The sequence below is a fragment of the Lepus europaeus genome, chromosome 3, assembly GCF_033115175.1.
Source record: "Lepus europaeus isolate LE1 chromosome 3, mLepTim1.pri, whole genome shotgun sequence".
NCBI lineage: Eukaryota > Metazoa > Chordata > Mammalia > Lagomorpha > Leporidae > Lepus > Lepus europaeus.
The window spans coordinates 73,073,529-73,087,533 of NC_084829.1; the positions used below are offsets into that span (position 1 = coordinate 73,073,529).

The 14,005-nt window shown below is 40.5% G+C and overlaps 1 protein-coding gene across 4 annotated transcripts in view; it reads left to right on the forward strand.

Annotated features, from left to right (window-relative positions):
- The window catches only part of MYO6 (myosin VI), a 175,634-nt gene that overhangs the window by 84,611 nt on the left and 77,018 nt on the right, over positions 1 to 14,005 (forward strand). For all 4 annotated transcript variants that reach the window (XM_062186394.1, XM_062186395.1, XM_062186396.1 and 1 more), the window contains exons 5-8: positions 3,197 to 3,270; positions 5,687 to 5,816; positions 8,291 to 8,396; positions 10,837 to 10,892. In XM_062186394.1, the coding sequence (XP_062042378.1) occupies positions 3,197 to 3,270; positions 5,687 to 5,816; positions 8,291 to 8,396; positions 10,837 to 10,892 (366 nt within the window). The remainder of the gene's footprint in view (positions 1 to 3,196; positions 3,271 to 5,686; positions 5,817 to 8,290; positions 8,397 to 10,836; positions 10,893 to 14,005) is intronic.

Here is a 14,005-nt window from a genome sequence, read left to right on the forward strand (position 1 = left end):
AGCTTCTTCTGTGTGTCTCACGTAGGTGCAGGAGGCCCAAGCACTTGGGCCATCTTCCACTGTTTTCCCAGACCACAAGCAGAGAGCTGGATTGGAAGAGGAGCAGCCGGGATATGAACTGGCACCCATATGGGATGCCTGCCCCTAGTTAGTGATTTATTTGGCTTAATTGACAGGCATCCCTGAGAAGGCATGTGGTGAGCATGGAAGCTGATAAAGAAAGGAGAGCAGGCAGTAGTTCATGCGTAAGTAAAGGTTTCCATGAGTAGCTTTCCTAGGGGAAATGTACTGTTGGATTAAGAATTCTCACTTAGAAAAAGCAGGGACATTATCATACAGCTGGGGGTTACAGAGGACAGTGAGCGATGGGTAGTGGTTCAGCCCAGTGCTTATGGTAAAGAAACAGCAACCTGTAGACCAGGCTTCTGGTGGACAGGAGTGGAAGAAGGGCAGGGATTGTAGAAGGGTAAACAACAGATACCCAAGCCAGATATACCTCTGCTGCCCAGCCCTCTCCTGATCCTCCCCCAGTTAAAAAGAATGCTGCCATTCAACTGTCAGGAGGTCCCACCCATTTCTCATTCTTTTATGCTGCCTTAAGTAGCATTAGAAGGCAGTGAGGCATGTGTCTTTGGAAACTGAACTGGTTGCATTGTATGAGGACAGAAATATGAACAGTCTTTGTTACGATAGGTACAAAAAGAAGGATTTTGTTTGATAGCATTGGTCAGTTGTTGAACTGTATGTTAGACATACTTGTTGTGTAGGCGTATTGTACGGCTTCAATGAGGGATCCCACATGAACAAACAAATCAGGCAGCATTCTGCCCTCTAGGGTCTGATTGAGTACCCAAAATCAGATATGTAAAATTACCGTCATAATGCTGGTGGTACTAGTAAGCCCCATAAAGTAAGAGAAAAGTTCTATGGTGGTAGTGAGAATTGGGAGTGAGGGGATATTTTAAGTGGAAACCAACACTTGGATGATATCTGGTTTAGATAAATAGCTTAGTCTGTCTACCAGTTAGACCATATTAAAATGAATTGCAGAAAATTAAAGATCATTCGAATATGGGCTTTTTAAGAGCCTTGATCAGCTTTGAATAGGTATGTTGAGAGTAAGAACCCGGTGCTGTTCTCCATTTTATTTTATTTTTTAAAAATTTATTTATTTATTTGAAGTTAGAGTTACAGAGAGGCAGAGGCAGAGAGAAAGAGAGAGAGAGAGAAGAGAGAGAAAGAGAAAGAGGGAGAGGTCTTCCATCCTCTGATTCACTCCCCAGATGGCTGCAATGGCCGGAGCTGCGTGGATCCAAAGCCAGGAGCCAGGAGCTTCTTTCAGGTCTCCCACGCGGGTGCAGGGGCCCAAGGACTTTGGACATCTTCTGCTGTTTTTCCAGGCCATAGCAGAGAGCTGGATCAGAAGTGGAGCAGTCAGGACTTGAACCAGCGACCATATGGGATGCCGGCACTGCAGGTGGCCGCTTTACTCGCTATGCCACATTGCCAGCCCCATTGCTGTTTTTTTGAGGAGGAGATTTAATTAGAGCTCTTGTTATTGTGCTGAGCAGTCTGGATTAGAGAGGAGAGAGACTAAAGCTGTAGAGAAGTAAGTAGTTATTTTAATCATAAGAGGTAGTGAGACCTAAATCAGGATTAGAGCAGTAGAAATGGAAAGGAGGGACATTTCCTGGATTCAGGTTATGTTGATGCTGGAGCAGCTGTCATGAGCCTTGCACTTTTTTACAGAGAAATTGGGCCCGAACAAGGGGAATGAGAAAAGGTGATTGTGGTATTGACTAAGGTTTACAGTTTAGATGACTGAGAAAATGGTGGTGCTAATAGTAGAAAGAAGGGGATTGAGAAGAGGTGTGTTTTTGTATACTCTAGCGTGTGGTAGAAATACCCCTTTGTAGATAGGAGGGTTTAGAGAACAGATTTGGGAGGAAGCTGATGTGTCAGCAGAACATGTTCAGAAAAACAAGGTATTCTGATTCTGTCATTGGTTAGCTTCATATCCTGCAGTAAGACATTTACCATTTTCCCAGGACTTTTGTTACATCAATAGTGAGGGAGGGGCTGGTGCCATGGCTCACTTGGTTAATCCACCGCCTGCGGCACCAGCATCCCATATGGGTGCTGGGTTCTAGTCCTGGTTGCTCTTCTTCCAGTCCAGCTCTCTGCTGTGGCCCGGGAGGGCAGTAGAGGATGGCCCAGGTGCTTGGAACCCTGGACCCACATGGGAGACCAGGGGGAAGCACCTGGCTCCTGGCTTCAGATCGGCGTAGCTCCGGCCATAGTGGCCATTTGGGGAGTGAACCAACGGAAGGAAGACCTTTCTCTCTGTCTCTCTCTCTCACTGTCTAACTCTGTCAAAAAAATAAATAAAAAAAGTAAAAAAAAAATAGGGAGTGACTGAATGCTCTAATGGTTCCTTCTCATTCTAAAATTTTATCTTTTGTATTCTATTTGTTAAGATTCTGAGCATCAGACTAGATTAGTATTGTTACTTTGTTGTGTCGGAAGTGTATTAGAATCAGAGCTCTTTAAAGAGGTACTTTCTGGCCAGTGCCTCAGCCCACTAGGCTAATCCTCTGCCTGCGGCGCCGGCACCCCGGGTTCTAGTCCTGGTTGGGGCGCTGGATTCTGTCCCGGTTGCTCCTCTTCTAGTGCAGCTCTCTGCTGTGGCCCAGGAAGGCAGTGGAGGATGGCCCAAGTTCTTGGACCCTGCACCCTCATGGGAGACCAGGAAGAAGCACCTGGCTCCTGGCTTCGGATCGGTGCTGCGCGCCAGCTGTAGCAGCCATTTGGGGAGTGAACCAACAAAAGGAAGACCTTTCTCTCTGTCTGTCTGTCTGTCTGTCTCTAACTCTGCCTGTCAAAAAAAAAAAAAAAAAAGAGGTACTTTCTTTCCACTTGAATTGTTCTTGACCTTCATCAGTGTGTACTTTCACTGGTACTCACTAGATAGACTCCTCTGGTTGGAAATTTGAAATGCTACTGTAACACCTAACTAAATTGGATGTATGTTAAATTAGCCTTTTGAGTTTACATGTCCTGGGTTTTAAAAAGATTGTATTAAATCTAACCTAACACAGGAGTTTTAGGTTAGGTCAAAGTGATTCAAATGAAAATAGTTTTGTTTTACTTTTTTCCCCTTCAACTGTCTAATAATTGACAATTTTTTTTGTCTTAGGTTCACTAATGTACTTAAATGAAGCCACACTCCTCCATAATATCAAAGTTCGATACAGTAAAGACAGAATTTATGTAAGTATTTTACCAATGACTTATGTTTTTGGTGAGGTAATTATTTTACATCCCACTGATGGATTTCGTCAGGCTTGAAATTTTCAACAGGAAATCATTCACATCTGAGCCTGTTGGGTAGGGAAGGCAAGCTCTGTGAAAACATGGGTTTTTTCAGATTTACTGCTCCAAGTCCAGGTCTTATAATGTGTCTGGCACATAGTAGGTACTTAATAAATTCTTGTAGAATAATAAATTCATAGCATCATCTGTTTTTCAGACTTACAGATGTCCAATTGAGTATTTTAAAAAACTCCAATTATTTTAGAGATTTTTTATCTCTTTATTTTTGGTCTGTGTAGATGTTCATTAATTTACTTTTCACATTGTTCTGCAGAGAATTTAAGGCAGCCTATAAGAAGTGTGTATTGAATTTGGAAATTTGAATGAGGAAAAAAATGTGAATAAGAATAAAAGGCAATATCAGAGGAAATACCAAGAACATAGAAATGCTGATCAAAGAGCCTAAATAGTTTTATTATCTCAGTAGGTCCTAGACAGAGAACCTGTAGGTTTGTAAAGTCAAAATGTTAGAAAATGAAAGGCACTGCTTTTAATGAAACCAGAGGTTTGCAGCAAATCACTCATACCTAATATGTTTCAATTGTAATTGTTCACTGGACATGTTCAAAATTTTATACTAATCTGACATGGTCATAGATTCCTTTGTTGGCTGGAGATAAATTACTGCACTGTTGCTCTCCTGTTATAAAGATGGGGCACTTCATTATTTTTGAACGAAGAAAACACATGGCTTCATGACACTTACTAGATCAAATGACAGTCTTAATCTTTTATATCACTATCAACTTGCCTAATTGTACTTACTTAATTCTGACTAAATTACATTTAGTCTTTGCCATCTGTCCAAGTAGTGACAGCTGGGAAATAGAGTCTCTTCTAAAACAGTTTACTTTCTTCCACTTATATACTGCGTTAAGACTTTATTTTCATTCTTGATTTTTTAAATCACTAAATAAAGTATATATGTAGGCTTAAATATAGTAATTCTTGATTAGAAATATATTTAGAAATAAAAATCAATTAGCAGACTCGAGCATCAAATACTTGCTAACTTGCTATTTTAGATACCAAAATAATCTAAACTTTTAAGTTTGTTTGTTAAAGCAGTTCAGAGTCTACTGAATCAATGAAAGTTAATATGGATGTCACCAGGAAACATCATCTTTGAAGTATAACTGGAGAATCTATATTTTCAAGGTTTAACTGAAGCCATGGTTGGTATGCTTTTTCCCCAGCCAGTAATGCCTTTTAATTATAAAGCCATTAAAAATGTACAATAGCTTTATTACACAATATATATATATAAGTGATAGAAACAATTTTGAGTAAGAGTTTAAATTTAATATTTTATGTTTCTAACTATCAGAATTATCAAGATTCTTCCATAAATTTGAAAGCATTCGCTAATTCCTATTTAACATTTTCATTGACTACTGTGTCTGTGTTCCTTTTCTTTTGTCTCTCATACTAATGTTACTATCTGGAATTTCTTATCTTTTACTGTACTCCAAGACGCATCTTTAGGAATATTCCCTGAATTCTAGATTGATAGTCTGAAAGTTCAGAGTTTTTGCAACATTTCCCTTCCACAACCAGAAGCAGAGAGGAGAAAAATATGATCCTGTGTGCCCTACTTTTGCCAGTATAACCAAACCACAGCTGTATATCTACCCACCAAGGAATTTTATAAATCCTACTGGTCCATTTTTCTGATCTTGTAAAACCACACGTTAAATTCCAAATTTGAAAAGCAAGCTTAAATTGCTCATTAAACATTTAGCCTGTTAATGTTCCAGGCAGTGGTTAGCAAGTGTTGTTTTGCAGAGCTCTGGGACCAAGTGGTCACTTCAGAGCTAAGTCGATCCTTGGTATTGTGTGATGGAGTTGAGCCCAGAGGGTCCAGTGAGGTGTATTATAACTCTCCAGTTGCAGGGTGAATAAAGTAGTTACAATGAAGAATAAATATAGCCTGAACTCCACCTTAGGAATAGAATCAGGGAAGTAAGTTTCCTGGGTAGCGTCAACTTGAGCAGCCTGGTTGAGATAGAGGCTTAGGCACTGAGATTTCTGTGATGCTTTGTACCTGGGAAGGAATATGGGAGAATATTATCATAACTGAATGTTCTGAGATACTGGTGGGATGACAAGATACAAATATATTTTAAGAGTTGGACTAATATGTATCCTGCAGAGATCAGGGAATATTGAAGGCTGAAAAAGTAGATTTGAGAGTCTTGGTTTTATAGAGAATTGAAGGTATCTATTTCTGTACATTGGTTTCTTCTGTGAGCCTTGTTTAGCTTTACATGCAAATAGTAACTAGAAGATTTTATGTTTATGCTTTTCCTATTAGACATATGTCGCCAACATTCTGATTGCGGTGAATCCATACTTTGACATCCCTAAAATATATTCCTCAGAAACAATAAAGTCCTATCAAGGAAAATCTCTTGGGACAATGCCACCTCATGTCTTTGCAATAGGTAAGTGACTTAATTATATTTCAGTTCTTCTCTTTCCTAATACTGTACAAATGTACTCTTCTTTTTGTATTAATAAAGGATACCATGAATTGAATATATATTTTGTATAATATGCATGTATATCAACATTGTTAGGAGCAGGTATCTTTTTTTTTTTAAAGATTTATTTATTTACTTAAAAGGCAGAGTTAACACACACACCCACACACACACAGATTAGTCTTCTTCCTCTGGTTCACTCCCCAAATAGCTACAATGGGTGGGACTGGGCCAGGTTGAACCCCAGATCCTGGAACTCCATCCAGGTCTCACACGTTGATGACAGAGGCCCAAGCTGCTTTCCCAGTCCTGTTAGCAGAGAACTGGATCTGAAGTGTAACAGTCAGGTCTCAAACCAGTGCTCATATGGAATGCTGATGTGGCGATGGTACCATAGTGCCAACTCCAGGAGCAGGTGTCTTAGCAGGGTGGGGAAAAATACTTTTGCAACTAACTCATGGGGCAGTCATGCATCATCATTGATAAATACCTGTGTCCTCATAGATGTGTCTGCCCAGTCGAAATTAGTACTTGCTAAAAGTTACCACAGTAGTTCTTTTCAAACTCTCAAGATAACCAACTCTGTTGTAAAAATGCCCTCTCCTTCTGTTTTGAGGCCCAGGACTTCCTCTCTAACCCTGGTGGTCACTTGGCAGCATGTTGCATGGAGCAGATTTGAGCTGTGAGAGCACACTTCTGTATTTTATCATGCGTGAGGGCTTTATAAAATGAAAAGATTGGAAGTGGCATGTGCTTTGTATTCGGTAGAATCTGTGTGGGAAGATTTAAGTGTCTTTGCTCTTCTCATCCTTTCTCATATCAAGGCGTCCTCTAGCTCTGAAGCACAGAGAAATGAAGTTATCTGAACATAACTGGAATGCTTCCCCATGTACAGAGAGGTTAGCCGAACTTCTGTATCCAGACAAACCAGGAGTGCAAATTGTTTTGGTGCTACATCTAAGTGCAGTCTGTCTTTGGGCTATGCTTTCATGCTTGTGTTTTGGCCTAAGGAGAGACTTCATTTCTACATTTAGTTGACCTGTGTGCTGTGTACTGCTAGGCAGAGCAAATACGCCAGCCAAGTCCAGTGCTGAAGCAGATTTACATTTTGTTGTGAGGAGCCCTGATGGCCATTGATTTGTTCTTTTTCCACCAGCAAAGTGGTGTATAATCGTTAGAACCTAAATGTGAGCACTCATCTCTGTAGAGAAGTTATATGTTTAAAATGTAAATAAGAGAGCTTTTATTTTAGCCAGTTAGTTCTAAAAAAGGTGTTTAGAATGATTCTGTAAACTTAGGCAAAATAGATTGCTGATAAATTAAACAAAGGAGTAGGTATACCCCTCTATATGGTTGCATTCTATATGGTTGCCCTTAGGGTAGAAGCCATTGGTAAACCCTTTTTAGTTGATGTGGTTGGTACATTTATGAGGTGAGAAATAGCTATCTTATTGAGCCAAATTGGTCAAGAACTAATTTTGAATTAAAATTGTTTTAATTCTAGACCAGTTTTAACAGAATTGTGTTTACATCAAGATTTAAGACATTTTATAGTTTAAATTGTTGGAGTATAATGAGGATAGTTAAAAATTTTATATAAACAATTGTAAATCTGGAAATTAAAAAAATAATTTTGCCTATATATATTTTGTAATGTTTTATCTTTTTTTGTTTATTTGAAAGGCAGAAACACACACACACGCACACACACACATCTTCCATCTTCTAATTTACTCCTAAATGGTCATAATAGCCAAGGCTGGGCCATACTGAAGCCAGGAGCCCAGAACTCCACGTGAGTCTCCCACATGGGTGACAGGGTACCAAGTACTTCAGCCGTCTTCTGCCTTTTCCCAGGATGTACATCAGCAGGAAGCTGGATGGCAAGCAAAATAGCTGGGACTCAAATCAAACTTTTACCTGTCTTTAAATGCTGATAAATTCTACATGGTGTTCAAATTTAGTAATAGTATGAAAGGGAAAAAAATCTCAGATTCATTCTGCAATTAATTTTTCTGTCTCTAGCAGAATTTTTGGTTGCCAGATTTCTTAATTGGGAACATGTTATTTCTTGCTTTCCACTGGGGACCTCATTAGTTATGCACAGTGAGCCTTTTATCCCTCAGCAGATCTGCTCTGGTATTAGGGAGAGCTGAGCCACAGTTCATAATATGGAGACTTTCTCACACAAACTTAAGAGTTGTTTGTTTGGATTTAATATTACTTGTTAGGGGACTAAGATAGGACATAGAAAGTAAAACTTTTAGAAATGTTTTTGAACACTTTTGACTGATTTTATTTTAAAATTTCATAAACTGTAAAAACACATTTATGATTTCTCTAGGAGTGTATGCTCCTACAGTGAAATTTCTGTGTTTTCATAACTTTATATTTGATATATTGTTCATCATTCATTTGTTGTTATTTGGACCCAGCTGACAAAGCTTTTCGAGACATGAAGGTGCTCAAGATGAGTCAGTCCATCATTGTATCTGGAGAATCAGGAGCTGGCAAAACAGAAAATACAAAATTCGTTCTTCGGTGAGTGCTATCCTGGCAAACTTTGAACAGGTTGACTTTTTTCTTTGCTGCTGCTGGTGGTAAAAAACATGTAGCATAAAATTTTCCAACTTTACCATTTCTAAGTGTAAGTTTAGGAGTGTTGGATATATTTACATTGTTGTGTAGCCAGTCTCCAACTTTCTATCTTGCAAAACTGAAACCATACCCATTAAGCAGGTCTCCATTTCCGCCTCCTCCAGGCCCTTGGCCACTGCCATGGTACCTTCTGTTTGGGTGATTTTACACTAGGTACACCTCATGGAGCTGGAATCATATTTTCTGCGACTGCCTTGTTTCATTTAATTCAGCTTAATATTCACCCATCTTGTCAGAATTTCCTTCCTCATTTTGTATACCACATTTCATTCATCCATACAGTCATTCATTGGGTTGCTGCTACTTCTTTTTTGGCTACTGCTAAACAGTATCGTTGTGAACATGGGTGTGCAAATATCTTTTCAAGGATTTTTTAAAAAAATTTTTTATTTTATTTTATTTATTTGACAGATAGAGTTAGACAGTGAGAGAGAGAGAGAGAAAGGTCTTCCTTCAGTTGGTTCACTCCCCAAATGGCCACTACGGCCGGAGCTACGCCAGTCTGAAGCCAGGAGCCAGGTGCTTCCCCCTGGTCTCCCATGAGGGTGCAGGGGCCCAAGCACTTGGGCCATCCTCCACTGCCTTCCCATGCCACAGCAGAGAGCTGGACTGGAAGAAGAGCAACCAGGACTAGAACCCAGCACCCATATGGGATGCTGGCACCGCAGGCGGTGGATTAACCAAGTGAGCCACAGCACCAGCCCCATCTTTTCGAGAATTTGAATAGATTGACTTGATATCTTTGCATACTTTGTGACATAGTTTAGAATGGTGGGCTCTAACCTTTTAAGAAACAGACACCTTATTTGGAAGCTAATAGGTAGTTGTCGAAAGCCATCTATGACATGATATCCTCACAAGGATCCTGAGAGATACCAGTGCTGGTTAGGCAAAGGAAAATCTGGGAATGTTCCTTCAAAGTCCCCCATGTATTTATATTCTGTTCTCAGTATTTGTGCAGTTAGTGTGTTGAAATAATTTTTTACCTTAAGCTTGTACCAATTGGCCTCCTTATCTCTGTCTACCCCTACCCCTCTTCCCAGTGAGTGTATCTCATTTGCTGCCATCAAATTAAATTCTCTATTCTTTGTTTAGAATCATGGCATTTTGGGACTGCCGTTGTGGTGCATAGGTTAATCCTCCACCTGCAGTGCCAGCATCCCATATGGGTGCTAGTTCTAGTCCTGGCTGCTCCTCTTCCAATCCAGCTCTCTGCTGTGGCGTAGGAAGGCAGTGAAAGGTGGCCCAAGTCCGTGGGCCCCTGCACCCACATGGGATACCAGGAAGAAGCACCTGGCTCCTGGCTTCAGATGGGCGCAGCTCTGGCTGTTGTGGCCACTTGAGGAGTGAACCAATGGAAGGAAGACCTTTCTCTCTGTCTCTCTCTCACTGTCTGTAACTCTGCTTCTCAAATAAATAAAAGTAAATCTTAAAAAAAAAAAAAAGAATTGTGGCATTTTAAAAATGGAAGGAGGCCTGGCACTCATTAATTTATGTACCCAGGGAGGCCAAGTCTACTGGTGAGATGGGTGCTAGGACTTGTGCATTTTGAATTTTCACCAGTTGTCATACAGTTGTTCCTACTGTATGACAGTTCTTAGTTAAATACTGTGTGGTGGGACCTGTTTTGAGATTTTGGTATTCCTTAGGTAAATGTGTATGTTATTCAGAGTTATGTATATGAAACCAACTGAAGCGTTTGTTAATAACTCTTTAAAAAAAGTGTATTAATTATTTTTGAAAGGCAGAGTTAGAGAGAAAGAGAAAAAGAAAGAAGAGAAAGAGAAAGAGAAAGAATGATCTTCCTTCTGCTGGTTCACTCCCCAAATGACTGTAATAGCTAGGGCTGAGCCAGGCCAAAGTCAGGAGCCGGGAATCCATCTGGCTTTCCCATAGGGGTGACTGGGGCAGAAGCACTTGGGCTATCATCTGCTGCCTTTCCAGGTGCATCAGCAGGATGCTTAATGAGAAGTGGAGCAGCTGGTATCAGTGTTGAAAGTGGCGGCTTAACTTGCTGTACCACAACGCTGGCCCCTGTTAATGACTCTTAGGCTTAAATAATTCCTAATAAATGAAACCTTCCTAATAGTATTGGAATTCTAAGTGGTTCAATTTCTTATTCTTTCTTTCCTTTATGAAGGTACATCCAAAGGTTTGTGGAAAATGAAGTTAAAAGATGAGTTTATTTTGGTGCAATAAAATTTTAAAATCCATCCACAGTTATAATTGCTCAGTTTAGGTTTGCAAGTATGAAACAGTATTAAATTTATAAATATTTGTATGCAGTAATGTCATCTTTTTTAAAATTCCATATTTTAAATAGATACCTGACTGAATCCTATGGAACAGGTCAAGATATTGATGATAGAATTGTTGAAGGTATGTTAATTTTAATTTTCTCTTGTCAGACATGTACTGAAATTAACTTAGAAGAATCCTTTCAGTGATTTGGAATGTTTTCCTCCCAGAAATGTATGACTCTCCCTTCTCCTGCAAATCTTTGTTTTAATATTCTCATTTGCATTATCTGTTCCCCTGCTCCTATCCTCCTATCCAATGTAAGCACTAAGAAGGCAGAGATATCTTTGTTGCATATTCTTTTTTTTTAAATCTTTTTTTAAATTTATTTTATTTATTTATTTTTTTTTTACAGGCAGAGTGGATAGTGAGAGAGAGAGAGACAGAGAGAAAGGTCTTCCTTTTTGCCATTGGTTCACCCTCCAATGGCCGCTGCGGCCAGCGCATCGCACTGATCCGAAGCCAGGAGCCAGGTGCTTCTCCTGGTCTCCCATGCGGGTGCAGGACCCAAGCACTTGGGTCATCCTTCACTGCCTTCCCAGGCCATAGCAGAGAGCTGGCCTGGAAGAGGGGCAACCGGGATAGAATCCGGCGCCCCGACCGGGACTAGAACCCGGTGTGCCGGCACCGCAAGGAGGAGGATTAGCCTGTTAAGCCACGGTGCCGGCCTCTTTGTTGCATATTCTAAAACCCTAAAATAATGCCTGATATATAGCATAAATATCTTTGAAAGAATGAAAAGAAACACAGGAAGTTCTTTGGATTATTGTTTGTTTTGTGGCCTTTGTTTTTTATGAAAAAGGAAAGAGAAAGAAGGGTTATTTGATATTAGGTGCTCTTTGGAAGAAATAATTTTGACTAAAAAGTATGCTTAAAGTGGGGCTGGCACTGTGGCATAGTGGTAAGGCTGCTGCTTGCAATGCAGGCATACCATACGGGTGCTGGTTGAAGTCTTAGCTGCTCTATTTCATTTCTAGCTCCCTGCTAATGTGCCTGAGAAAGCAGTGGAAGATGGCCCAAATATTTGGGCGCCAGCCCCCATGTGGGAGACTGTATGATGCTCCAGGCTTCTGTTTTCCATCTAACCCAGCCCTGGCTATTGTGGCCATCTAGGGAGTGAAACAGCAGATAGAAGATCTCTCTCTCTCTCTTTCTGTCTCTGTCTGTAACTCTGCCATTCAAATAAATAAATAAACCTTAAAAAGACAAGTATGCTTAGAAGTCAGGATTATGTAAGTTGATTTCTGTAAGTTATCTGTGCTTGCACATACCCCTTAGAAGGTCTTCTTTTGTACCTCAGGCTGGAGACTACTGTTCTAGGCTCCCATCATGTTGAAATTTTACCCTTCTCCAGCTTCCCTTTAATGCCTTCCACATCTGGGACAGGTCTGGTATCAGGAGTAGAAAACAGGTCATTCACAAGGTGGTAGGAACTCTGTTACTAGGGTCTTCATTGGTGGGAAGCTGAAGTCAGGAACTGGAACAGGAGCCTGGAATTAAACCCCAGCACTCTACTGTAGGATTCAGACATCTTAACTGCTAGGCTAAATGCCTGCTCCCTGATCTAAATCTTTTAACAGCTTCATATTACTCTCAAGAAAACACTTCAGATCTGTAACATCCCTTACAGTGCTTGTCTGGTCTGGCACCTGCCCCTTCTGGTCTCATCTTGAGTCATGTTTCCTCTGACTCATTAAGTTTCAGTCATGTTGGTCTCTTTGTAATTCCTTGAATTGCTTCGGGTCTTGCTGGATGTTTTTTCTCCTTCCCTTTTTCTCATTTGGCCCCACTAGGTATTCTTAAACATTGAATGAATTAAAAAAAAACACATTATGAATTAATTCATTAAAAGGTTAATCACTATTGTACTTATTTACTTGAGTTGGATGTAAGGTTGGTTTCTTCCATGATGATGTTATACAGTATGTAGTTTGTCATAGGTGGGAAAAGTTTGAAAGTATTGTTCCAGATGTTTCCTTAGCTCCTTAATGGAGAAGAGTAGACATAACTGGATGTCATAGAACCTTTTTTTTTCTAATTTTTTAAAGATTTATTTGTTTATTTGAAAGGCAGAGTTACAGAGAGGCAGAGAGAGAGAGGGAGGGAGGGAGGGAAGAAGGGAGAGAGGTCTTCCATCCGCTGTTTCACTCACCAGATGACCACAGTGGCCGGAGCTGTGCTGATCCAGAGCCAGGAGCTTCTTCCAGGTCTCCCATATGGGTGCAGGGGCCCAAGGACTTGGGCCATCTTCTACTGCTTTCCCAGGCCACAGCAGAGAGCTGGATCGGAAATAGAGCAGCCGGGACTGGAAAACTGGTGCCAATATGGGATGCCTTCTGCAAGCGGCGGCTTTACCCACTATGCCACAGTACTGGCCCCGTCATAGAATCTTTTGATTCCATGTTTAATGGAATTTTGTCTGTTTGTTTTGGAAGGAATATATTTTTAATAGCAGTACTGTGACTTTCTGATGGGAAGAGTCTATTCCTATTATGGTATATTTTACTTATATTAAATTTTACTTCAGTTCTTCAGTAGATCATAAGTGACGGATCTGGGGAGACTTGTAACTCAATTTATTTTTTTAAAAAACTTCAAGCACTTATTAATTTTATTTGGAAGGGCAGAGCGAGAGAGCGAGAGAGGTAGAGAGAGAGAGGGAGGGAGGGAGGGAGACTGATAGAGACATCTCATCCATTGGATCACTGCCCAAATGCTTGTAGTAGCCTGGGTTGCCAAAGCCAGCAGCCTGGAACCCAGACCGGGTCTTTAATGTGGTTGTTAGGGACCCAAGTACTTGGAGCCATCACTTCCTGCCTCCCAGGGTATGCATTAGCAGGAAACTGGAATGAAAGTGAAGCCTGTACTTAAGCCTAGGTACTCCATTGCAGGGTACAGGCCTCCCAAGTGCTTGCTTAACCACTTGGCTGAATGCTTCCGTAGGAAGCCTTCCTTTTGTCAACAGTTAGTCATCTGTCCTGAGAGTCGGTTGACCTCATTGACCTTAGTTTTCCTGTCCATTTGAGAAGTGTAAACTGTAGATTAACATTACTTTTAAGTACTTTCTTATTTGTTTTGGCTACCAAGTGGCTGGAAAATAATCTTTTTTTAAAGGTTTATTTATTTATTAGAAAGGCAGAGTTACACAGAGAAAGGAGAGGCAGAGAGAGAGAGAGGTCTTCCATCGGATGGTT